The sequence below is a fragment of the Hypanus sabinus genome, chromosome 12 (assembly GCF_030144855.1).
Source record: "Hypanus sabinus isolate sHypSab1 chromosome 12, sHypSab1.hap1, whole genome shotgun sequence".
Classification (NCBI taxonomy): Eukaryota; Metazoa; Chordata; class Chondrichthyes; order Myliobatiformes; family Dasyatidae; genus Hypanus; species Hypanus sabinus.
Window position 1 is genome coordinate 104907719 of NC_082717.1, and position 26690 is coordinate 104934408.

General features: G+C 40.9%; 1 protein-coding gene across 8 annotated transcripts in view; it reads right to left on the minus strand.

Annotated features, from left to right (window-relative positions):
* senp6a (SUMO specific peptidase 6a) overlaps positions 1-26690 on the minus strand; it is a 155995-nt gene that overhangs the window by 55608 nt on the left and 73697 nt on the right. For all 8 annotated transcript variants that reach the window (XM_059986613.1, XM_059986619.1, XM_059986614.1 and 5 more), the window contains 5 exons: positions 24700-25093; positions 11181-11434; positions 4577-4747; positions 3720-3753; positions 1674-1853 (listed from right to left, as the gene is read on the minus strand). In XM_059986613.1, the coding sequence (XP_059842596.1) occupies positions 1674-1853; positions 3720-3753; positions 4577-4747; positions 11181-11434; positions 24700-25093 (1033 nt within the window). The remainder of the gene's footprint in view (positions 1-1673; positions 1854-3719; positions 3754-4576; positions 4748-11180; positions 11435-24699; positions 25094-26690) is intronic.

The following is a 26690-nucleotide window of genomic DNA, read 5'->3' on the forward strand; positions in this document are numbered from 1 at the left end:
TTAGACTATTACTCAAAACAGGTACGAATTGAAAATAGACTTAGTAACAGAGAGAATGCAGCAGTGAAAAGCTTTCTGAAGTTCTCAGTGACACGGTCACTGGACCACTGCTTGGGTGTGGGTGCATGCCAGACGCAATTTGTAGGTGAAATAAAACCTGATCATAAATGAACTTTGAGAACAATCAGGAGATGAGACGCAGGCTAGTGAACCAGATGGGTAAATGGCATGAAATATGTCAGATTCAGATTTGCTTATTGTCCTTATTTGAATGAAGCATTTCACACTTAATGATTTTGTTACATTATAGTACAAAGAATGAGAAGAATCTATATAACAAAGGGCACAATTCAAAAAGTGATACAAGGACAGAGACGTACATACAGCAAAGTTTGTTGAAAGGTGCCAGGAAAAATTGAAGTGGCAGTTAAAAAATGTACATGGGATCCTTGGCTTCATCAATCAAGACACGGAGAATAAGTACAAAGAAATCATGAACAACTTTTAGACAATACTTGTTTGCCAACAACTCTGGGCCTTGGGGAAGATAAATGCTTTAGAGAAGGAGCAGAAGAAATCTACTGAATTGGTTCCTGGACTTGGGAACTTCAATTATGTAGATAGAATAGAGTAGCTGGGGTTGTTCTCCAGGCACACGGCAGGTTATGAGGGCATTTACTGGAAGTTATGAACAGAATTCAAGAGAGGAAACCTATTCCAATAGGTAGGTGAAGAGCCAGGATATACAGGACGAAGCCCACTGGCAAAATAACATTTAAAATGCGCTGCCATGGGGCAGCAGTGGAGGCAGAGACAGATTCAATTGTATCGTTGCAAAGGGAACTGGGCATCAAACTGAATGAAAAGAATTTGCAGGGCTACATGAAGTGGGAAAGGCTAGAGCAAGACTCAATGGGCTGAATGGTCTCCTGACATGCTGTAGCTATTCCAAGAGCCTGAAAGCTCAGGATTAAACAGTACTCTGCAAAGCAGTCAAACTTCATTCACTCCAGATGAGGGAGAGGATATGTATGCTACATTGAAAACAGTTCAAGTACATCATTGCTTTGCCTGAAAAGAATGCTTGGGCCCAGTACAAAGTAAACTTATTAAAGGATGTCACCATATGCTATCCTGAGATTCACTTGTTTTGCAGGCATTCAAAGTAGAATACAATGGGCAGAGATGGGGGGAGAGGTCATGAGTTGCTGAGTCCTTGAAAGTGCATCCATAGGTCGTATTCAATGATCAATTCAGTCTTTGGGTGAGTAAAGTTACCCACGTGGTTCAGGAGTTTGATGGATGAAGGGTAATAACTGTCCTTGAACCTGGTAGTGTCGGACCCAAGGTTCTCACTGGCAGTAGTGAGAAGAGAGCATGGCCTGGACAGCTGCTGCTTTCCAGTGGCAATGCTCCTTGTAAATGTGCTTCATTTACAGCAGGTAGCCAGCAAAGGCTTGAACATTGCGGTAGAAAGTCATCTAGCTGCTTTTATGAATTTCTAACCTACAAAACACAGCAAAGGACAATGCAATATTTGCAATTTAGCATTGCATCTTCATAAAGGGAATCTAATAGGCATTTAATGAGCCCTATAATTTTTATATTCAAGTTCCTTGAACTTGGTACATGAATGCCATTTTAACAAGCATAATTTAGTGCTTCACACTTACTGGTTGCTTCAGAATCAAACCAGCTCTTCTCTTTGCTCATATTGAGGGACGACCGTATTTTGCGGCAGGCAGCTGGTGTTAATTGCAGAAAAAGTACTGGTAATACACGAGTATTGCACCATTCACACTTAGTGAATTCCGAAGCTTCTAAAACAATGTCCTGGGATGATTCGTGAGGCACTATAAAGGACAGACAGAAATGGTATCAACTTCTATTGTCATTCATGACATTTAATATCAGTAACTAGATAACTGATAAATAGCAGTATCCTCGTTTGCAATGTATTTTATGTAAAACTGTATATGAATGCTGATTGAAGTCTCTATTTAAAAAGGTCTCAGTGCCTGTGCTATCCCATTACTATGAACAGCAAAATTAGAAATGCAGTTGTGGAATCACTTTACTAGGATGCTCCAGTAGTTAACCATTTCGAACACAAATATTATTCACAAACTTTTCTGCAGTAATCCATCAAGTTTCTGTAGAAAGGACGTGGAAACTTTAGGAGAGTGTGTAAATATTTACCTGGTTTACGGAACACAAGGAGAGGCTGAGTGAGCTGGGGCTTTTCTCGGGAGAGGAGGGTGATTAGTGACTTGATAAGAGGCATAAAGAGAGCCAGAGACTTATTCCCCAGGGCAGAAATGGCTAAAAACAAGGGAGCATAACTTTAAAGTGTTGGGAAGAAAGTACTGGGTGGAATGTCACAGGCAGTTTTTTTAAAAAAACACAGTGGTAGATGCATGGAATGTGCTGTCAGGGTGGTAACAGCAACAGATACATTCGTTCGTTATGTGGGTGATCAAAACAGAGTTGCAGAGAAATTTCTTTAGCCAGAGGGTGATGAATTTGTGGAATTTATTACCACAGGCAGCAGTGGAGGCCAGGTTGTTGGGTGTATTTAAGGTAGAGCTTGATTGGACACAGCATCAAAGGTTACAGGGAAAAGGCTGGGGAGAGGGGCTGAGGAGTGGGAAAAAGAGATCAGCCATGATTGAATGGGCCAAATGCCCTGTTTTTGCTCCTATATCGTATATCTCATGGTCCTTCCATGATCATGAATGTTCTTATTTCTACAGAAGAGGTCTGCCATGGCCTTCTTCAGGGCAGTTTCCTGAGAAGACCTGTGACCCAATCATTATCACTACTCTTCACAGATTGTCTGCCTGGTGTCTGTGGTCGCCTTACCAGGTCTCATGATATGAACCAGCTGCTCACACAACCAGCCACAACCTGCTCCATGACTTTATGTGACTCTGATCGGATGGGGGGGTGGGTGGGGACTAAGCAGGTGCTACACCTTGCCCAAGGGTGACCTGCAGGCTAGCAGAGAGAAGGAGCACCTTACACCTCCTTTGGCAGAGATGTATCGCTACTCCACCATTCACAGGCAGACACATTAAGGACATTTAAGAGAAATGAAAGTTGAAAAAAAAAATTGTGCGCTTTATTTACTTTTCCACCACCCATATAAATTGAGAGAATAAATTTTATTTAATATCATAAACCATTGGGCAGTTATTTGCAAATTCCACAAGGGTGAATTTCCATAAATCAATTGGCCATTATGCAGGTATCGCCTGACGTCATTACATCCACTCTTACAAGAGGAAAACTCAAACTATTTGGAAAATCAGGACACATGAAGGGTCTCGGCTCAAAACATTGACTGTTTACTGTTTTCCATAGTTGCTGCCTGGCCTGCTCACTTCCTCCAGCATTTTGTATGTGTTGCTTTGGATTTCCAGCATCTGCAGATTCTCTTGAGTTACTGAATACTAAACGTCAGATTTTCATTTGTATCTGAGGTGACTGAGTGAAAATGGTGCAGATTTTCTCTGCAGCTTTATGTTACTGACAATGTTGCTCAATTGAAAAGTTTAGCAAAAAAATAGAGTACCCAACATTTTTGCAGCACATTTTAAGCATTTTTTGCCTCACTTGAACTCTAACGGCACTCATGGTCTATGTTCACACACATATTGAAATCCAGTTATAGAGGCCAGATTCTTAACCTTAGAAATTATGAATTGAAATTGACTCACCTCCCATACTGACCTTGATGAAGTCTAGACTGAACTGAAAGAAGAAAAATCTGTTTTAAGTGTTATCAGTCCACTAACTTCAGATGTCACGAAGACAGATAAAAGTTAATAAAACTAAAGCACACAATATATTCTCAATGTAAATCACATTTCAAATAAAAAAAAAACACTGGAAGATTTATTTTTCTTCAAACGAAACAGAAAGCCAAAGCATCAGTTTTAAATTCAGATGGATTTGTCTCACACCCTTTACTTCAGACATCATTTCTGTCATTGCAGCCAATACCTCAGTGGGACTACCAGCTTCTAAATACTGTGGCCTGTCCATTTGTGAGTACCACCCAGCCCAATATTCATGTTGCTATTGCTGTTGTATCTTTTCACACCTTGTGGTGCATTGGGAAGCATTTCTGTATTACTTGACTTTTTTAAAAAAAAACAAGGTTGAGTTGCTAGCCAGATTCAAACTTGGGTCTACTTGCCTCAGAGTCCGGTGCTGATGCCACACCACCACCAGCTGGCTACCAATATATATGTAGCTAAATTTAATCAAATGTACTGAGGTGGACAATGATTGACAGGCAAACAAACCAGTAGCTCACTTTCTATGGGAAAATAAGAGATCTTTCTGGTGCCAGCATTTTTGCTTGAAAATGTAACCCCTTTCAATACTTTCATATTGCACAATGTCAAAAATGATGCTTCCTTCTTCATGTCAAGTCCATTAATCTTTCCAATATATTTCCCACCTTCTGGTCGCTAATTATGGAATGGAATTTTAGGGAAAAAAATCAAAATGTAGCTTGCAACACAAAATAAGCTTTAAAATAATACGTATTTGTAACAACTGCACTCACAATTACAGGTTCCAATACTGTTGTGCGAAACGTTCCTATTCGTATACTTCGGCACTTGAGAATAATACTTTCACAGCAGCTTTCCGCTTGCGTACTAAGACCATCAGTTTGTGCCGGGGCAATCTCAATTTTTCTTTTCTTGCCGACTGTTTCATGGTAGGGATTTCCAAACTGAACAGAGCAGACAGGATGCAATTAAATGCATTAAAAACACATACATATGCATACACTTTTTGCAGTCAGAAATGTTATTCAGTATCTTAACCTGAATCTGGTTCAGTCAGCAAAAACACTTTGGATCACATGAAATACAATAAAGCAATGTAAGGAAGTTATTATTAAAGCAGATGCAAGAGTTTGCAAATGGTGAAATCTGAAGCAGTGAGCAATCAGGAGGAGGAACACAGCAGGTCGAGCAGCCTCCGTTGGGGGGGGGGGGCATTGCCAATGTTTCAGGTTCAAACCCCACAACAAACGTTGACAATTCTTTTCCTCCCACAGAGGCTGACAGATCCGCTGAGTTCTTTCACCAGATTGTATGTTGCTTATTATTAAAGCATTCCTGTTCTTCACCTCAGAGGTCAGGATTATTGTAAGAAAACCCAGTGAACATAAGAACATAAGAAATAGGAGCAGGAGTAGGCCGTATGGCTCATCGAGCCTGCCCCGTCATTCAATAAGATCATGGCTGATTTGTCCATAAACTCCGCTCCATCTTGTGCCTTTTCCCCATAACCCTTAATTCCCTTACTATGTAAAAACCTATCTGCTTCTTAAATATATTTAGTGAAGAAGCCTCAACTGCTTCCCTGGGCAGAGGATTCCACAGATTCACCACTCTCTGGGAAAAACAGTTTCTCCTCATCTCCGTCCTAAATCTTCTCCCTGAATCTTGAGGCCATTTCCCCTAGTTCTAGTCTCACCTACCAATGGAAACAACTTTCCTACTATCTTATCTATCCCTTTCAAAATTTTGCACATTTCTATAAGATTCCCTCTCATTCTTCTGAACTCCAGAGAGTATAGTCCCAAGCAACTCAATCTCTTCATCCCTAGAATCAACATGGTGAACCTCCTCTGCTCTGCTTCCAAAGCCAGAATATCCTTCCTCAAGTATAGAGACCAGAACTGCACACAGTACTCCAGGTGCGGCCTCACCAGTACCCTGTATAGTTGCAGCATGACCTCCCTGCTCTTGAATTTAATTCCTCTAGCAATGAAGGCCAATATTCCATTTGCCTTCTTAATAACCTGTTGTACCTGCAAGCCAACTTTTTGCAATTCATGCGCAAGCGCTCCCAAGTCCCTCTGCACAACAGCATGCTGCAATCTTTCACCATTTAAGTAATAATCTGCTCTTTTATTATTCCTTCCAAAGTGGATGATCTCACGTTTACCAACGTTGTATTCCATCTGCCAGACCTTGCCCACTCACTTAACCTATCTATATCCCTCTGCAGACTCTCCACATCCTCTGTACAATTTGCTTTTCCACTCAGTTTAGTGTCATCAGCAAATTTTGTTTCGCTGCACTCAGTCCCCTCTTCCAAATCATCAATGGAAATGGTAAACAGCTGCAGGCCCAGCACCAACCCACTCACCATTGACTGCCAACTGGAGAATAACCCATTTATACCAACTCTCTGCCTTCTATTGGTTAACCAATCCACTATCCATGCCAATTAACTTTCTCCGACTCCATGCATCCGTATCTTATTTATAAGTCTCTTGTGCGGCACCTTATCGAACGCCTTCTGGAAATCCAAGTACGTGACATCCACCTGTTCCCCTCTATCCATTATGTTCTCAACGAACTCCAGTAAGTTTGTCATACAGGACCCGCCCTTTCTGAATCCATGATGCATCTGTCCAATGGAACCACTCCTTTCTAAATGTTTCGTTATTTCTTCCTTGATGACAGCTTCAAGCATTTTCCCGACTACAGATGTTAAGCTAACTGGCCTATAGTTGCCCGTCTTTTGCCTACATTCTTTTTTAAAAAGTGGTGTGACATTTGCTGTCTCCCAATCCATTGGGACCTGCCCAGAGTCTACAGAGTTTTGATAAATGATTACCAACGCGTCTACTATAACCTCCACCAGCACCCTGGGATGCATTCCATCAGGACCAGGGGACTTATCTACCTTCAGGCCCTCTAGTTTGCTCATCACTATCTCCTCAGTGACAGTGATTTTATCAAGGTCCTCACCTCCCATTTTGTCCATAACACCCCTCTTTGGCATATTAGATGTGTCCTCCACCAAGAAGACCGACACAAAATAGTCATTCAATGCCTCAGCCATTTCCTTATCACCCAATATCAATTTTCCCTTCTCATCTTCTGAGGGACCTATGCTGACTTTAGCCACCCTCTTCCGCTTTATATATTTAAAAAAACTTTTGCTGTTTTTATATTTTGTGCTAATTTACTTTCATACTCTATCTTTCCTTTCCTTATTTCTTGTTTAGTTGTTCTCTGTTGCTTTTTAAAGTTTTCCCAATCCTCCAGTCTCCCACTACTCTTTGCAACTTTGTACACAAGCTTTTAATTTGATACTATCTTTTATTTCCTTAGTTATCCAAGGCTGGCTCTCCCCACGCTTATTATCCTTATTATTGACTGGAATATACCTTTGTTGAGCACTGTGAAAAAATCTCTTTGAAAGTATTCCACTGTTCCTCAACTGTCCTACCAAATAGCCTATGCTCCCAATCCACATTAGCCAACTTCTCCCTCATCCCGTTGTAGTCTCCCTTGTTCAAGCATAATACACCAGTTTTAGATCTAACTATTTCATCCTCCATCTGTATACGAAATTCAATCATACTATGATTGAAGAGGATCCCTGACTACAAGATCATTAATCTTACCTGTCTCATTGCACAGGACTAGATCTAAGCAGGCATTTTCCCTTGTTGTGGGTTCACTAACTTGCTGCTCAAGAAAGCCATCACGGATGCATTCTATGAAGTCCTCCTCATGACTTCCCTGACCAACCTGATTCACCCAAATTACATGGAAGTTAAAATCCCCTATGGCAACTGCCCCTCCTATAATTCTTGGTGCACACATGAATTTCAACTTAGCAATTAACTGGCACTTGTGGAAAATGCCAGCATCTGTGGAATGAGCAAGAGAGTTAAATGTATAAGTTGAAGACCCTTTAGAATTCTGACAAAGGGTACCCGTCCTGAATGTCAACCTGTCCTGAAATGATAACAGGAGGAATGGAGATGGGCTAACTCTTACTGACATCAATGGAGCTGGGGTTGAGGATAAATAGCTTCATGTACCTCGGTAATCACATCACCAAGGACCTCACTTGGTCTGTACATACCAGCTGTGTGGTGAGAAAGGCTCAACAGCGCCTCTTTTACCTCAGACGGTTGAGGAAGTTTGGTATGAGCCCCCAAATCCTAAGAACTTTCTACAGGGGCACAATTGAAAGCATCCTGGCTGGCTGCATCACTGCCTAGTATGGCAACTGTACTTCCCTTAATCACAGAACTCAACAGAGAATGGTGCGGACAGCCCAGTGCATCTATAGTTCCATGATTCAGGACATTTACAAGGACAGTTGTGTAAAAAGGGCCTGCTGGAACACTGGGGACCCAAGTCACCCCAACCACAATCTATTCCAGCTGCTACCATCCGGAAAGCGGTATTGCAGCTTAAAAGCCAGGACCAACAGGCTCCGGGACAGCTTCTCCCACCAGGCCATCAGACTGATGAACACGCTGACTTGAGTGAACTCCACATCACATTGACTGTTCTATTATAAGTTATTATAAACTACTATGATTGTACATTTAGATGGAGACGTAATGTAAAGATTTTTACTCATGTATGTGAAGGGTGTAAGAAATAAAGTCAATTCAATTCATTTCTATATTATTTATTCGTTCATTTATTTAGCGATTCAGTGCAGAGTAGGTCCATCTGACCTTTCGAGCCAAGCTGCCCCAGCAACCCCACATTCCCAATTAACCCTAACCTTAATCAGAGAAGACTCAACAGTGACCAATTAACCATGCTGGTATGTGTTTGGACTGTGGGAGGACATACAGAGACTTCTTACAGATGGCGCTGAAATTGAACCCCAAATTCCAGAACACCCAGAAATGTAACAGCGTCACATTAACCAGATGCTTCCCTCACTACAGAAGCTACTCTGCCTGCTGAGTGCTTCCACTATTGTTTACATCTATTTCCAGCATCTGCATTTTATTCCCAATATCTTCATTTTTTAAAAACTTTTAACCTTTAAGGATCAACTTGAGTGTAATTTTAAACTCAGGAGCTCATTCAAGTATTTTACATTCTCTTCCTCTCCATCCCAACCACCCTTCAGTGCGTGCATGCACTGGGTCTTGTAAAATATAGAGAAATAGGCTGGATCCAAAATCATAATGTTATGTACTCGTGACACATGACAGTGGTGCCTTTGTCATGTGACTGGGGTTGAAGCTGTACTGGTCTTGAAGTGATGGTGGAATGACGTCATTTTCCCGCCAGTAGAGATCATGTGACAGGTTTTTTTTTACAGGTTATAAAAGGTAGACCCCACCCTGTGAGGAGGGGCAGTTCGTGGCTGGATTTGCCAAGTTGACTTCATGCCACTGCATGTTTTAAGTGATGACGCAGTTTAGTTGAAGGATGAAGTTTTTATTTAATGCCTAAAGTTTAAGAGGTCATTGCCAGCAGGTTCTTTATGATTCTGCTAGTTCGAGAAATTAGTGGAGAGTGAAGATTGGAAGTTCGGAAGTTAAAGATCGAGGAGAATCGCTTTCTACGGTGAAACGGGGGCGACCTTTGTTTGATCCTTATTCGGAAGGATTTCGTTGACTATCTTCGTGTTAATCCCTGGGTTTACCAGAAAGGATTGAAGGTAGTGGAGAAGGAAAGGTCAGTGCCTTTAAGCCGTTCTGTTTCGTAAATTCTTCGTGGGAAGTTCGACGTCGGGGATCGGAGCCAAGCGACGTGAAAGAGAACCTAAATCGTCCTATAAAGTCTCTCCTTTTAAATGGACTGTGAGCATATCGAACTTTTGGCAATACCACTTTTAAGAACTGTTTTTGGAATATCACTTTAAGAACTGTTTGGGCTGCCGCTCAGCAGCTGTTTCCGGTTACGGTAGTGTTTGTTTACTTTTGGGGGGTTTGTTTTCGGTGTTTAATAAACGTGTTGTTTGTTATAAGAAACCCTTGCCGAACTCATATATTTATTGTTGCCTGAATACGTAACAATAAACACAAGAGATTCTGCAGATGCTGGAAATCCGGAGCAACACACACAAAATGTTGGAGGAATTCAACAGGTCACACCTATGGACAGGGCTAATTAGTTGATGTTTTGGATCGAGATGCTGATGAAGATATTGCCTGGTCTGTTAGTTCCTTCAGCACTTTGTGTGTTTTACTCTGCATTCACAATCAGCTTAGCAATAGGAGATAGATAGTACAGGACTGTTTTTGTGATTGGATAACTGTGACATGTGCTGTCCCACAAGGCTTGGCATGGACTTGTAACGTTCAGGCCTCGGCTGAATACCGCATGCAGTTCTGGTCACTACGTGATAAGAAAGATGGAATTTTATCTAGAAAGGATACAGAGGGGAGTCACCACATTGATGCCAGGGATGAAGCATTTCAGCCTGAGAAGAGACTGGATAGATCAGATCAATTTCCCTTAGTGTGGAGAGCTTTAAGAGGGGACACAACTGAGGCACATAAAATGATGAGGGGAAAGGCTAGATTAGACTACAGCCAACGTATTTCCCCATCTGAGGAACGGGACATCGATCTAGCAAGGGAAAGTTTGGGAGAAGAATTTCAAAGGAAAAACAGTAGGGTCCTTCTTAACCAAGAATGGCAAGTATCTGGTAGGCATTGCCTGAAATTGTCATTGAAGCTAAGGTACTTTCAGAATTAAGGTAAATGGAATGAGCTGACAGTAGCCTCAAAAGCCTACTCCACTGCTTATGACTGATCCTGCATCTCACCTGTTGCTCCAAATCTCAGAACAGCATTGCTTAGTTTAAAAAAAAACCTACAGTTTGGAAGTTCCTGTTCCAGTATTTACAGCCTTTAAATGGAACAGCATCACAGTTTGTGTGACGAGACAGTTCCCCATTTCTCTCACAACAACATAGTTCGAACGTTAACATCATATCACCTTATTCTCTATTCACATAGCAGAAGAAACTGTGTCCCTTCCTTGACCCTTTAATTTGTAAGCATTAAACACCAGTTAGAACACCCCTCCATGGCTCTTTCATAGAGAATCCTCATGAATTTACCCTTAAAATTCTAGTATCATTCTAGCAAATCTGCAATAAAATTAAAGCTGATATTTCCTTTCTGACATGCAAAGGAACCTGCATTGCTTTGTTAGGGAGCTTGAAAAATTTGTGCAACAACCCTTTCACCACACTGAACGCAAACAAGCCAAAAGGCACAATTGATTGTTCTGCATTTATCAGAGTTGATTACTCAAGACCTCAGAACTACAACCACCAACAATTACCTTATAGTTAAAGCCCTTTAATGCCTTTATCAGAAAGAGAAAGCATAAGTGGCTAAGTAGAACTGCATTCCAAATTACCTTGTCCTTCATCCTTGCTTTTCGTGGCAACATGACTGTAGATTCTACCTCGGTGCGAATGCTTTCCAAACTCTGCTCAGTTGCATTATCATCATGAGCCTCCTCTGAAACTGCTTCCGAGGGCTTGGCGGAAAGCACAGGAGAAAGATTTGTGGCATCAGTAGTTCTACTAATTGAATGGACATTATCCATTCTGCTACTTCCAGTGCTGGCGTTGTCATCACCTTCCTCCTCTTCATCACTGGACAGCACAACTGGGCAAAAATGGAAAAGTTATTGTACTAAATGACCAATGAAGAGGATTCCCAGTGTCTATGCAGCAGCATTTTTCTTCATTTCACATTTACTTTAAGACAAATAGTAGACTGCCATATTGCTGATCAAAATACATTACAGACTTCATCTAATGGAAACCAACTGACTCAAAATTACTCCCTGAATTACTTTGAGAACTTATTGACTGTCAAAACTATAAGGATTTCATGGGCAAGAGCAGAAAATGCTAGAATTACTTGGCAGGCCCAGCACCATCAAATGCTACCCGACCTATTAAATGTTTCTAGCATTTTAAGTTTTATTTCAGATCTTGTTCATTTGAAGATATATATCTTTCTGTAATTAGGCTTTTTTGACACTGAACCGCAGAAAAGACTCTTTCATGTCAAAGTGAAAGCAGATTTCTACAGAGTGATTTAAATTATTACTATAAAACACAAAATAATTGATTACATAAGTATTCACCCCCCCCCCCCCTTTAACATGACACACCAAATCATCACTGGTGCAGCCAATTGGTTTTAGAATTCACATAATTAAATGGAGATCTGTTTTTGGAAAGCTGTGTGCAACCAAGGTGCTTCAATTGATTGTTGTAAAAATACACCTGTATCTGGAAGATCCAACTGCTGGTGAGTCAGTTTCACAGAAAACATAGAAAACCTACAGCACAATACAGGCCCTTCAGCCCACAATGTTGTGCCGAACATGTCCCGACCTTAGAAGTTACTAGGCTTACCTATAGCCCTCCATTTTTCTAAGCTCCATGTACCTATCTAAAAGTCTCTTAAAAGACCTCATTGTATCCACCTCCACCACCATTGCTGGCAGCCCATTCCATGCACTCACCACTCTCTGAGTAAAAAACTTACCCCCAACATCTCCTCTGTACCTACTCCCCAGCACCTTAGACCTGTGTCCTCTTGTGGCAACCATTTCAGCCCTGGGAAAAAGCCTCTGACTATCCACACAATCAATACCTCTCGTCATCCTGTACACCTCTATCAGCTCACCTCTCATCTTCCACTTCTCCAAGGAGAAAAGGCCGAGTTCACTCAACCTATTCTCATAAGGCATGCTCCCCAATCCAGGCAACATCCTCTGCACTCTTTCTATGGCTTCCACATTCTTCCTGTAGTGAGGCGACCAGAACTGAGCACAGTACTCCAAGTGGCATCTAACCAGGGTCCTACATAGCTGCAACATTACCTCTCGGCTCCTAAATTCAATCCCATGGTTGATGAAGGCCAATGCACCGTATGCCTTCTTAACCACAGAGTCAACCTGTGCAGCTGCTTTGAGCGTCCTATGGACTCGGACCCCAAGATCCCTCTGATCCTCCACATTGCCAAGAGTCTTACCATTAATACTATATTCTGCCATCATATTTGACCTACCAAAATGAACCACCTCACACTTATCTGGGTTGAACTCCATCTGCCACTTCACAGCCCAGTTTTGCATCCTATCAATGTCCTGCTGTAACCTCTGACAGCCCTCCACACTATCCACAACACCCCAAACCTTTGTGTCATCTGCAATCTTACTAACCCATCCCTCCACTACCTCATCCAGGTCATTTATAAAAATCACAAAGAGTGAGGGTTCCAGAACAGATCCCTGAGGCACACCACTGGTCACTGACCTCCATGCAGAATATGACCCGTCCACAACCACTCTTTGACTTCTGTGGGCAAGCCAGTTCTGGATCCACAAAGCAATGTCCCCTTGGATCTCATGCCTCCTTACTTTCTCAATTGGCCTTGCATATCCTGGTAAAAGCTACACAATGAAGGCAAAAGAACACTCCCAACAATTCCGCAAAAAGCACAAGTCAAGAGATGGATACAAGAAAACCTCCAAATCACTGAACATTCCTTGCAGTGCAGTTAAGTCAATCATCAAGAAATGGGAAGAATACAACACAGCTGTAAATATGCCTAGTGCAGACTGCCCTCAAAAATTGAGTGACTGTGCAAGAAGGGTACGAGTGAGGGAGGCCACAATGTGATCCATGACAGCTCTGGAGGAGTGACAAGCTTCTGAGGCTGAGATGGGAGAGACTGCACAAACAACAACTATTGCCTGTAGCTTTATTGCCTGTAAATAACTATTGCCTGTAATGACTTGGCCACTCCAGAACATTAACTTTGTTGTTTTTAAGCTATTCTTATGTAGCTTTGGCTTTATGCTTGGGGTCATTGTCTTGCTGGAAAATACATCTTTCCCCAGGACGAAGGGTCTTGGCCCGAAATGTCGACAGTGCTTCTCCTTATAGATGCTGCCTGGCCTGCTGTGTTCCACCAGCATTTTGTGTGAGGCATGTGAGACATATCCATACAGATTCAAGGTTGTAACTGCTGCCAACAGTGCATCTACTAAATACTAACTTGAAGGAGATAAATAATTATGCAATCGATTATTTTGTGTTTGATAATTGTATAAAATTTAGACCAATTTGTAGAAATTTGTTTTCAGTTTGACACAAAAGAGTCTTTTCTATTGACCAACGTCAAAAAAGCCAAATTAAATCCATTGTGATTCAATGTTGCAAAACAGTAAAACATGAAATCGCCCAAGGGCGGTGAATACTTTTTAAACAGGCACTGTATTTTTGAGACTGTCTTTATAATTGCCTGACATTCAAAAGATCACTCAGAATACCTTTACAAACTCTTGTTTAATATACATTTAAATGTTAACTCTGTTCCTCTCTCCACAGATGTAAACTCACCTAAACATCTTCTGCAGTTTCTGCTCTGCAAGAGCAACTGCCCACAGGCACGATCATAGATCTTTTGTGATATTACACCAGAACACACTACTTTTCCAATGATGTTATAAATTCATTGGGACAAAGGCAATTTATCAGCTAACGCTCTGCAATCAGTCAATAATGTCAATCTGTCCCACGGTTTACGTCTGTGAGCAAAACCACAGAACAAACTACATGCATTGTGCATTTACATTTCATCAAAAAAATCACAAAATCAGTGTCACAGAAGAATGTAACACAGCATCCACACAGTGCTTCGAGTAAGATCAAGAATTTGTCTAACGCACCAGACCCTACGTAACTTAGAGATACAGCACGGAACAGGCCCTTCTGGCCCAATGAGTCACTCCATCCAGCAACCCACCTATTTAAACCTAGCCTAATCAGGGGATAATTTACAATGACCAGTTAACCTGCTAACCAGCATGTCTTTGTAATGTGGAAGGAAACCCAAGCACTCACAGTAAGTTCGTACAAACGGTGCTGGAATTGAACTCCAATTCTAAGCTGTAATAGCATTGTGCTAACTGCCACACTGCCACAATCCTACAAAAATTTCCTTTCCATCTTTATATGAAGTTCCTTTTTGAAAGGGTTGATAGTATAAACTTTCAGAATTGTGTAACTTAGAAACAAACCCTTCGGCCCAACTGGTCCATTTCCATGGAGCTAGTTCCATTTGTTAGTACAGTATTTACAGTTCAAATGTGCAGGTGCAGAATAGCTATGCTTCCTGCCCAATTGTTCAAAAACATTTAAAAGACCAACATGAAAAATTGCCAAGGTACTCAATAAACACAACATAGACAAACTGGCTAATTATTGTCCAGTCAGTCAGAGTACTCTCAATCAAGTGATGGAAGTGACTTCTCAACAATCTGATGCTTATTTTATGTTTTGACAAGACCACTCATTTCAGGCATTAAAATGGTGGCCCAAGCATTGACCAAAATCCAGAGATGAGACGAGAGTAACTGTTCTTGACTTCAAGTATGACATCAAGAAGCAGTGGAAAAATTGGAAGTCAATGAGCATTCAGGGAATAAACAATCCAAAGATCAATCCAACTTCACATGAGGGAAGATGGCCGTGGCTACAGGAGGTTAACCATTGCAGGAGTTCCTCAGGACTTGTCCGACCATCAAACAATTGCTTCATTTATCTTCCCATTTTAAGGTCACAAGTTGGTGAAAACTTTCAATGTTTAATTCCATTCACAACTCCTCAACAAAAGATGCAATGCATGTCTGTGTGCAGCAAGATCTTGGCAACTCGGTGGCAAGGGCTGATAAGTAAATAACATTGGTGATTAATCATCCAACCACAATGTTCAAAAATATTATCACTGATGAATGCCACACTATCAACAACACTGAACAGAAGCTCAATTGGACCAGCTGAGGTTGCAAAAGCAGAATGGATGCTGGGTGTTCAGTGAAGAGTGACTAACCTCATGTCAGCTTAAAGACATCCTTTAATCTACAAGGCACAATTCAGGAACATGATGGAATACTTTGCACCCAGCTGGTTTAGTGCAGCTTTAGCTTCAAGCAGCTCAACTCCAACCAGGACAAAATGGCAGAACTTCCACCATCTTTAAATTAAATCTCACTATTACCATAACAGAGTGGCTAAAGTAAATACCATTCACAAAATGCATTGCAAATGCTCTGGCAACACCTCCCAAAGCTGCAACATTTAATACCAAGGAGGAGGACAGTTGGTCATAGTCAAAGGTCAAAATAATATTTATTATCAAAGTACATACTGTATATGTTACAATATACTACCATGAGATATTTTTTCTTGCAGGCATTTACATAAAAAAATAAAGAACTACAATAGAATTTACAAAAATCTGTACATAAACATCCAACGCTTCTTTCCCTTCCTTTCCAGTCCTGATGAAGGATCTCCACCAGAAATGTTGACTGCTTCTTTTTTTTTAGTAGATGTTGCCTGACCTGCAAAATTGCTCCAGCATTTTGTGTGTGTTGCTCTGGATTTCCAGCATCTGCAGGATCTCTTGCTTATACATAAACAAAGACTGCAAACAACCAAAGCACAAAAGATGATAAATAGAGCAAATTTAAAAAAAATAATAATACTGACAACATGAGTTATAGAGAACTTGAGTCTGTAGAATCAGCTCAGAGTCATGGTGAGTGAAACTATCTACGCTGGTTCAGGAGACTCATAGTTGAAGGATAGTAACTATTCCTGAACTTGGTGGTGTGGGACTCAAAGCTTCTGGACTTCCTGTCTGTTTGTAGGAGTGAGAAGAGAGCATGGCATGCTTTCATGTGACTCCACATAAATGTGCTTAATGAATGGAGGGCTTTGCCTATGATGGACTGGGCTATACACACCACTTTCTTCAGACTTTTCTGATATTGGGCATTGGTGTTTACATAGCAGGCCATGATGCAACCACTAACGTGTATCTATGCATGTCTGTCAAAAGTTTTTGGGGATATGCCAAACCTACACTAACATCTAAGAAAGCAGAGGTGCTGCTGTGCTCCTTTGTGATGGCACTAATCTGCTGGCCCCAGGACAGATCCTCTGATATGATAGGACCAAGGAATTTAAAGCTACTGACCCTCTCCACCTCTGATCGTGTAATGAGGACCATCATGGACCTTCAGCCTCTTCCTCCCGTAGTCCATAATAAGCTCTTTAGATTTGCTGATGTTCAAAATCCCTCCCAAATGTGAATCTGTCACCAATTTTGACTTGGCCAGCAACAGTAGTGTCATCAGCAAACTTAAATACTTCTTTGGAGCTGTACTTAACCACACAGTCACAAATATAAAGCAAGTGGAGCAGGGGGCTAAGCACACATCCTTGTGGTGAACCTCTGCTGATAGTTACTGTGGAGGAGATGTTGCTGTCAATCTATACTGACCGAAGACTGTAACTGCTGAGTAAGGTGTTCTAGGATTTTAACCCAGCAACAATGTATCTCCAATTCAGAATGCTGTTCAGAATTCAGAAAGGGAATGTTCTCACTGACCAGAGGACCTGAATGAACACACCACAGCTGCCACGGACTTTATAAAGACAATTGTGTGCCCCACAAAATCACGGAGACACTTCCTCAGCCAAAAGCCCTGCATGAACCAAGAGAACCAAATATGTATGGAACTCCTGGAATTGCCACAATCTGTAATAGGGCCGTGCACATATTTTTTGCATCTCCTTGAAAGAACATCTCCCCAACACTGAAGGAGTCTCCCCACTCCAGGCATGGAAGCTTGCGTAACATTTCAGAGCAAGGGAGTCCTCTGCAGTGCTGGGGTGGCCCCAAGAAGGTGCAAGTAGTACCATGGTATTACTTCAAACATCTGTGGGCTCTCGAATTAACAAATATCTATCCTTTAAATCAACATAATTGAAACAGATCATCTGACATGATAGAACATTACACCAATCTTATAACCTACTCTATCATCTATGTGCCTTTTAAGAATCTCTTAAATCTCCTTAATGTATCTGCCACCAGCACCAACCTACCATTCTGTATTAAAAAAAAACTTCTCTAACATTTCCCTATACTTTCCTCTAATCACCTTAAAATTATGCACCCTGGGAAAAAGTCTCTGGCTGTCCACTCAATCTATGTCTTGTACACCATTAACAAGTTACCTCTCATCCTCCTTTACTCCAAAGAGAAAAGTCCGAGCTCTCTCAACCTAACATCATATGACATGCTCTCTAATTCAGACAGGATCATGGTAAATCTCCTCTGCACCCTCTATACAGCTTCCACGATGAGATGACCAGAACTGAACTCAATATTCCATCTCATTACTGTTTATTGCCATAGTTACTTAATTATAATACATCCAAAAATACTAAGTTGGCTTTTAAAGATAGAGACCCAAGGGATGTTAGAATCTGGAGCAACATACAAAGTGCTGAAAGAATTTCACTGCCTCCAAAGCCAAGTAAGGAGACTTGAAATGCACACAGTACTCAAGGGGTGCAGCCTCACTAGTACCCTGTACAGTTACAGCATAACCTCCCCGCTCTTAAGTTCAATCCCTCAAGCAATGAAGGCTAATATTCCATGGCTTTCTTGTGAACCTGTTGCACCGGCAAACTAATCTTTTGAAATTCATGCACAAGCACTCCAAAGTCCCTCTGCACAGTAGCATGCTGCAATCTTTAACCAATTAAATAATAATCTGATCTTTTAGTTTTCCTTCCAAAGATAACCTTGCATTTCCCAAAGTTGCACTCCATCTGCTAGTCCTTCACCCACTCACAACCTATCTATATCCCTTTATAGATTCTCCATACCCTCTGTGCAATTTGCTTTTCCATTCAATTTAGTGCCAAGCTTAGATATGCTACGCTCAATCCACTCTTCCAAATCAATAATAAATATCGCGAGCAGTAGTGGGCCTAACACAGACCCCTGCGGCATTCTCTTCTCCATTGATTGCCAACCAGAAAATCACCCATTTATCCAACTCTCTGCCTTCTATTGGATAACCAATCCTCTATCCATGTGAATGTATTATCCCAACTCCATGCATCTTTATCATGTGGCCAAGTCTTTTATGTGGTACCTTGTTAAACATCTTCTGGAAATTCAAGTATAAAAAATCCAGCTGTTCCACTGTATCCACTGCACTCATTATATCCTCAAAGAACTCCAGTCCTCAAAAAGGACTTGCCCTTCACGAAACCATGCTCTGCCTGATGAAATGATTTCTATCCAGATGCCTTGCTATTTCTTCCTTAATGATAGCTACAAACATTCCTGACCATACACACTAAGCTTACTGGCCCACAGTTACCTACTTTTTACCTACAGTCTTTTTTTAAAAAAAGTGATGTGGCATTCACTGTCTTCCAATCCACCAGGACTTTCCAGAGTTTACAGAATTTTGGTAAATTACCATAAATGCATCCACTATCTTTTCTACCATTTCTTTCAATACCTGGGGATGCATCAGGACTGGGGGACTCGTCTTCCTTTAGGCCCATGAGTTTGTTCATCACTACCCTTTTTAGTGGCAGTAATCGTATCAAGTCCTCAACTCCCATCACATTTATAACATCTCGCTTTAGTATCAGATATGTCCTGCACCATGAAGACAGACGCAAAATAGTTGTTTGAGACCTCAGCCTTTTCCACATTACCAAATATTAATTTGCCCTTCCCCTTTTTCAAGGGGCCTACATTCATTTTAGCCACGCCTTTCTCTTTTACATAATTATAAGAACTTATACTATCTGTTTTCAGATTTTGTGCTAGCTTGCTTTCATAATCTATCTTCCTTTTTGTTTGTTCAGTGGTTCTTTGTTGTTTTTTAAAGTTGTTCCAATTTTCCAATTTCCCACTACTCTTGGCGACTTTTCATGCATGAACTTTTAGTCTGATGCCTTCTTTAACTTCCTTTTCCAAGGAAGTTATCCAAGGCTGGTGCTCCCCATCCTTGCTTTCACATGGAATATACTTTTTTTTTCAGCACTGTGAGGGAAAAATATCACAGGAAGTTTTCCACTGTTTCTCAACTGCCTCATCATATAGACTATGTGAGCCATCTCCTCCCTCATCTCATCGTAGCCTCCCTTGTTTAGGCATAACAGACTGGTTTTTGATCAAACTATTGCATCTGTATGAAAAAGTCAATAATACTCTGATCACTCTTTTCAACAGGATCCCTAACTACAAGATTGCCAATTTTACCTGCCCTGTGCCTGCATAACCAACAGTTGTCACCAACAGCACTACATGTGATTTAAACATGCATTCCTGCAGTAAAGACGAACATTATTCCGTAATATGATGCCACCTAATTACCTGTGGTTCCCAACATTTTGGATCTGCACTTACTGCTTACAAATATGGCAAAGCTGCAACAGTTTTCAGATCTAGGTCAACTTATCAAACATCATGGACCAAATCATGTAGGCGCAGGTTGCAATAAAGGGAACCACAAGCATTCAACTGTTGCCCCCCAATTACATCTTGGATTCACGCAGAACACTTGCAAGTCACATCCAGCCTTCCACCGGGATCCACATGCAGTCCAATGCCGGGCCCAGCAGTATGCTGGGAAATCCACCTCTCAATCCCGAAGTAGGCTGAACTTGACACAGAACTAGAGACCAATTATTTCATTGGGAATTCAGTCTGAAGAGCGGGTAAGTTAGGCATTTTTAGGTAGATGAAAGTTTTGAACCAAAATGCTGTTTGTTCACAATCCTCTAAAGGTGCCATCTGACTCACTAGTTCCTACTGCAGTTTGATTTTTTTCCCTTCAAGGTTAATAAAATATGATCACTAAATTGTCACACTTAAAACCTTTTCAAACTTGATTCACTTTACACTCAAGATAATAACTAAATATACCCCGCAAAAAAGGCTTTGACAACTATGTCTCCTTCATCATAATTAGCCATCATTGAGGCAGCACAATTGTGATGTTGGTATATCCTCTACAAGGACAGGTGCAAAGATTTGACGTTTTTTCACCAAAGTTAAAACATTTCAAAGTTCAAAGTACAATTATTATCAAAGTATGTATACTTTATACAATCTTGAGATTCGTTTTCTTACAGGCAACTACAAAAGTAACCCACTGGAACCCATTAAAACAAAAGACCTAACACCCAATGTGCAGTGGAAAAAAAGTGCAAACAATAAAAATAAACAAATAGCATTCAGAACTGAAGATAACAAAAGTGAGCACACACTGTGATAATTGCAAGCCACAGCCAGTTTGCTGCAGAGATTAGTAAACTTCACGGAGCAGCGAGCTGAAGTTCAGCGCAGTCAAGTAAAGTTCACGGAGTAGCTATTGAACCGGCCCGGACCCCTGATCTTTTCAATCTGGCCCGGCGCTTAAGTCGTTCGAACCGGAAGCCATTCCTTGCTCCTGGGCCAGTGCCCCGCCACCACAATTCGGCCCAAACCAAACTTTTCCCAATTCAGCCTGGCGCTTAAATAGATCAAACCTCAGGTCTTTGCTTGTTCTCAGGCCCAGGTTTGGGTCCTGCTGCCTTGACTCTCCATTGCCTCTGCTCTGTTCACCTTGGTTCTGCCAAATCAAATTGCCTCCAAATCCACACCAACCATTCCTTGTTCTCTGGCCTACTTTGATTCAGCCCGTATACACATCACAACCAACCTGTACCTTCCAGACTTCAGTTCCCACTGCAGAAATACCAGGTCGTAGGGGCAATTCAAAAGCTCAACTTCAACAGGGAAGTTACAGTCTGTTGCTGGCAGTGAACGTTCAGCAGAAAAAGTTTAACTAATGAATATGTCTATATTCATTAGTCCTCATTTATCCGGGTCACTGTGTATCAAGCAGCAGTAAAGATGATGTTTTACCACTCATTCGAGAGGCTTCTTCAGTTCTGATCCATGGCGGGTAGTTTTCCAGCTTCTTAGCCCTGAGTTGTTTAAAGGTATAGCAATCACTTGAAAGTTGTTAAGAGTCGTAGAGGTAATGAGAGGGTCATTAGTTTTACCTTTGGATGAATGGAAGTGTGAACTGTTATGAAGATGCCAGGGGTTAGAGATAATATAATCCTAATATCCGATTCATACCCCACCCCTTCTGTTCAGGGATGGGTTTTCCATTTTGACAAAGATGGCTTCTTTAACCCCTCTTTCAAACCACCTGTTCTCCCTGTCCAAAATGTACACAGTGTTATCAAAGGAGTATCCCTTGTCCTTTAGGTATATACAGCCAAGTCTTGACTGGAGGTGTTAGCTCTCCTATGTTGTGGTCTCTTTCTTTTCAGGTTGAACCACACTCTAACCACACCACAAAAGTTGGGATTACAGATATGTAGCACCACACAATGTCCCCCTTCCAAAACATGCTGCTGTCAAAGCATCAGGTAGACAGCATGAAGCAAACAAAGCAAGGTCCTCATTTTGGATAATCTCTGGGTGAAGGAAATGAACTGAGCTCAGAGCAATTGCAGATCAGTTGCACAGAACATAACCACAGTTTGCTCATCACTGATCAGGAAATCTTACATCACCCAAGACAAACCAAAAATGTGAATACAAACCACACTCACGCAACTCACTCACTTTTAATGGAGCATTCCAAGGAAGGCTCATAAATTTATAACATGGAAAAAGGAAACCTGTTTACTGTCTACTTGAAACACTAGTTCAGTCATCCTTTAAATTATTTGCTTCGAGGACATATTTATATCCATCCTACGCCAACTACATAGATACAAACAGTGCCAGTTAAGGAAATGTAATTTTTAATACAAACGTATATTAGATATATTAACTTGTTTGGATATTTGAATAAGAATTTAATGAACAACCTTAAAGTGCCCAAACCACTTTTTACCCATCAATGAACATAACTGAAATTGAATATCAGGTTGCAATTACTTTGCTACTTGTGAGACACTTCTCAAAAGAAAACAAGTTCCCAAATTTCCTATAATGTACCACAATGTTGACTACATACAATGTTTTAATTGGCAGTTAAGCGTGTTCTGAAGTTGAAAAACATGCATTAGCAATCAAGCAAGCATTTTTTCCCCATTCATTTTGCAAAGATTTCAGCCAACTAGGTTTTTAAGGATAATCTCCCTTAAGTGCATGGGACGTATGACAGTCAGTTCAGTGTGAAAGTACAATTTATCCAAGTAATGAACCTCTAGATGCAACTATTAATATTCATGGTCAATGCTGCAAAATCTAGACTATTTCCAACAAATATAAATAGCAATATTGTCACACTGTCAGCTAATTATGTTGAGTGGGAATTGTGGTTTATTGCAAATGAAGCCCACTTACTGTACAATTCAACAGCTTTAATGAGTAGAAGTTGATTAAATAATATCTTCTGCCCTCCAGACATAACTCATGGGAAAATGTTTGATTATCATTTAAAAAGTTGATCATAAGAAACTGATGCAGGGATAGACCAAGTTTGTTCAGCCATTCAATAAAAATTAGGGCTAATTCTGTACGATGCCGATTTCCAGCATCTACAGAATCTTGACTAATCTTCTGGAGCTTTTTGAGGATGTAACTATGAAAATGGTCAAGGGAGAGCCAGTGGATGTAGAAAGCTTTTGATAAAGTCCCACATAGGAGATTAGTGGGCAAAATTAGGGCACATGGTATTGGGGGCAGAGTACTGATATGGATTGAAAATTGGCTGGCTGACAGGAAACAAAGAGTAGTGATTAATGGGTTACTTTCGGAATGGCAGGCTGTGACCAGTGGGGTACCGCAAGGTATGGTGCTGGGACCGCAGCTGTTTACAATATACATTAATGATTTAGATGAAGGGATTAAAAGTAACATTAGCAAATTTGCCGATGACACAAAGCTGGGTGGCTGTGTGAAATGTCAGGAGGATGTTATGAGAATGAAGGGTGACTTGGACAGGTTGGGTGAGTGCGCAAATGTATGACACTTGCAGTTTAATGTGGATAAATGTGAGGTTATCCACTTTGGTGGCAAGAACAGGAAGACAGATTACTATCTAAATGGAGTCAAGTTAGGAAAAGGGGAAGTACACGAGATCTAGGTGTTTTTGTACATCAGTCAATGAAAGCAAGCATGCAGGTACAGCAGGCAGTAAAGAAAGCTAATGGCTTGCTGGTTTTTATTACAAGAAGAATTGAGTATAGGAGTAAAGAGGTCCTTCTGCAGCTGTACAGGGCCCTGGTGAGACCCTACCTGGAGTATTGTGTGCAGTTTTGGTCTCCAAATTTGAGGAAGGACATTCTTGCTATTGAGGAAGTGCAGCGCAGGTTCACAAGGTTAATTCCCAGAATGGCGGGACTGTCATATGTTGAAAGATTGGAGCGACTGGGCTTGTATACACTGGAATTCAGAAGGATGAGAGGGGATCTGATTGAAACATATAAGATTATTAAGGGATTGGACACACTGGAGGCAGGAAGCATGTTCCCGCTGATGGGTGAGTCCAGAACTAGAGGCCACAGTTTAAGAATAAGGGGTAGGCCATTTAGAACAGTGATGCGGAAAAACTTTTTCACCCAGAGAGTGGTGGATATGTGGAATGCTCTGCCCCAGAAGGCAGTGGAGGCCAAGTCTCTGGATGCATTCAGGAGAGAGTTAGATAGAGCTCTTATAGATAGCTGGGTCAAGGGATATGGGGAGAGGGCAGGAACGGGGTACTGATTGTGTATGATCAGCCATGATCACAGTGAATGGCGGTACTGGCTAGAAGGGCCAAATGGCCTACTCCTGCACCTACTGTCTATTGTCTATTGAGTTACTAATTCTGTATCACTTTACTTTCTTGCCTATCCCCAAAGCCCGATTCTTTTACAGTACGACAATATTTAACATTAAAATATTTGTTACTTTTCCAGTTTACGGTCCACTATATTTAACAGATTAACACAAAAGGAGGTGTGATATTGCCACTATGGATCAGTCACAGTAACTCACACCCCTTCCGAACTGCTGAAAATGTCTATACTTACTGGGGTCATTCATTAAAGGTTTCTTGGAATCCACTTGTCCTGTTCCATGCACAACTGTCCGCCCCAACAACCCTAGTTTACCATTAGTTTGCAAAAGGTTATTCCTGGCTGTACAGAGTTTAGTTGTCAGCACTGGAGTCAATATTATGTCAAGAGGTTTGTTGTAAAATGTCTTGGCGCTGACACCCACACTGCCTTCAGCCTGATTTGGAGAACAGGCATGTATAGGTGGACGTGCCTGAACTGTCCCGACACCGGAAGAATCTGGAGTTTGTTTCGGCCGTCTTGTTGCATCCTTGGGTATTGGCTTCCTACAATTTTCGCATTTTGTATGGTCTTCACTCTTTTTCCCACAATTGTTACATAAACTGAAGAATTCACTAAGTGTCCGCCCCTGAAATTTGGAAAAAGATCAAAGAATTAAAAAAAAATCCATTATCAACTTCTTTTCAGAAGTACATTTGACAAGGGGGTGGGGAGGGAAGAGGAGTTGTTGCAAGAAAATTGTCCTCATTATTACAATTTTCTGTATCTGCGCATACATCAATAAATTGAAGTTAACATTTTCTTCTTGCATGTTGATTTTTTTTGTCTCCATATAACTGAAAATTTCACTGAGTGAATTTTATTCCATATCTCATATTTTTGGTTGTGATTTGTGAATTCGACGAAGGTGGATTTCCTACCCGAGCAAATGCAATTCCAGAGACAGTTATATTTCTTCTCCGTCACTAACACTACTACTTATGGAGTAATGGGTAAAAATCAAGCTAAGGAATTAAAAAGCATTTTAAAATCTTTGGACCTTAACACAAAACAAAATGCTACTAACACTCAATAGGCCAGACAGCATCTGAGGAAGGAAAAATAAAGAAGACCTTTCTGTGTGATGGTGTTTCACCATTTAAAGTATAGCTTAGAGGCACTTCTAGGTTGAAGATGAATGGGTGAAAGAGTAAGGAATTAAAGAGAAGGAATGTTAAAAAAGATGCAGATTAAAAGATAAAAATGAGAAAAGAAATGGTGTGAAATAAGGGGCAGATTTAACTTGCAAAAAAACTTTCACTTTCTCTCAATTGTTATCAACCTCAATTTCTTGCTCCAAAAATACTGTCTTTCCTACTTCGTATTTTCTACTTCATTTAAAATTTTCATCAGTTTTGCAACTTTGCTTTGTATATTTTGCTAATGTAGATATACACTGCCCCAGAATTTCCTGGCAAAAGGCAAATTACCCTTACCTACCTAATCTGCACTTAGTGGAGTAACCTTCTCATACTAACACCAGGCTTCAACATTGCATAGAGCACAACTGACTGGCAGGAAATAAAACTACAGTGTAGGACCCACAACCGTTTACCCACAGAAATATGTTGACAGTTCAGTATGGCATACAACTAGCGTTCCAGCTGCTAAAACTGACAATAAGTTTCATGAACTATGATACTTGAAAACAAATTGATACATATAAACATTTTTGTACTTGCATAAGTGAATCTTCTAAAGTTCAAAGTAACTTTATTATCAATGTACCTACTGCACGTCACCATTTATTACCTTGAGATTCATTTTCTTGTAGGCATTCACAGTAGAACAAAGCAATACAACACACCAAAAGACCATAAGAATATAAGACATAGGAGCAGAATTAGGTGATTCAGCCCTTCAAGTCTGCACTGCTATTTCACTATGGCTGATTTATCATCACTCTCAACCCCATTCTCCTGCCTTCTCCCCATAGTCTTTGATGCCCTGACGAATCTAGAACCTATCAACGTCTGCATTAAATATACTTGATGACTTAACTTCCACAGCTGCCGATGGCAGTGAATTCCACAGATTCACTACCTTATACCCATGCTGGTATCTCATCTGGAATACCATGAGCTCTTACCTTGTTAAGATGCCTCAGTGCAGCACCTTGCAAAAGCCTCCTGAAATCCAATTAAACAACCTTTGTCTATCCTGCTTGTTATTTCCTTAAAGAATTC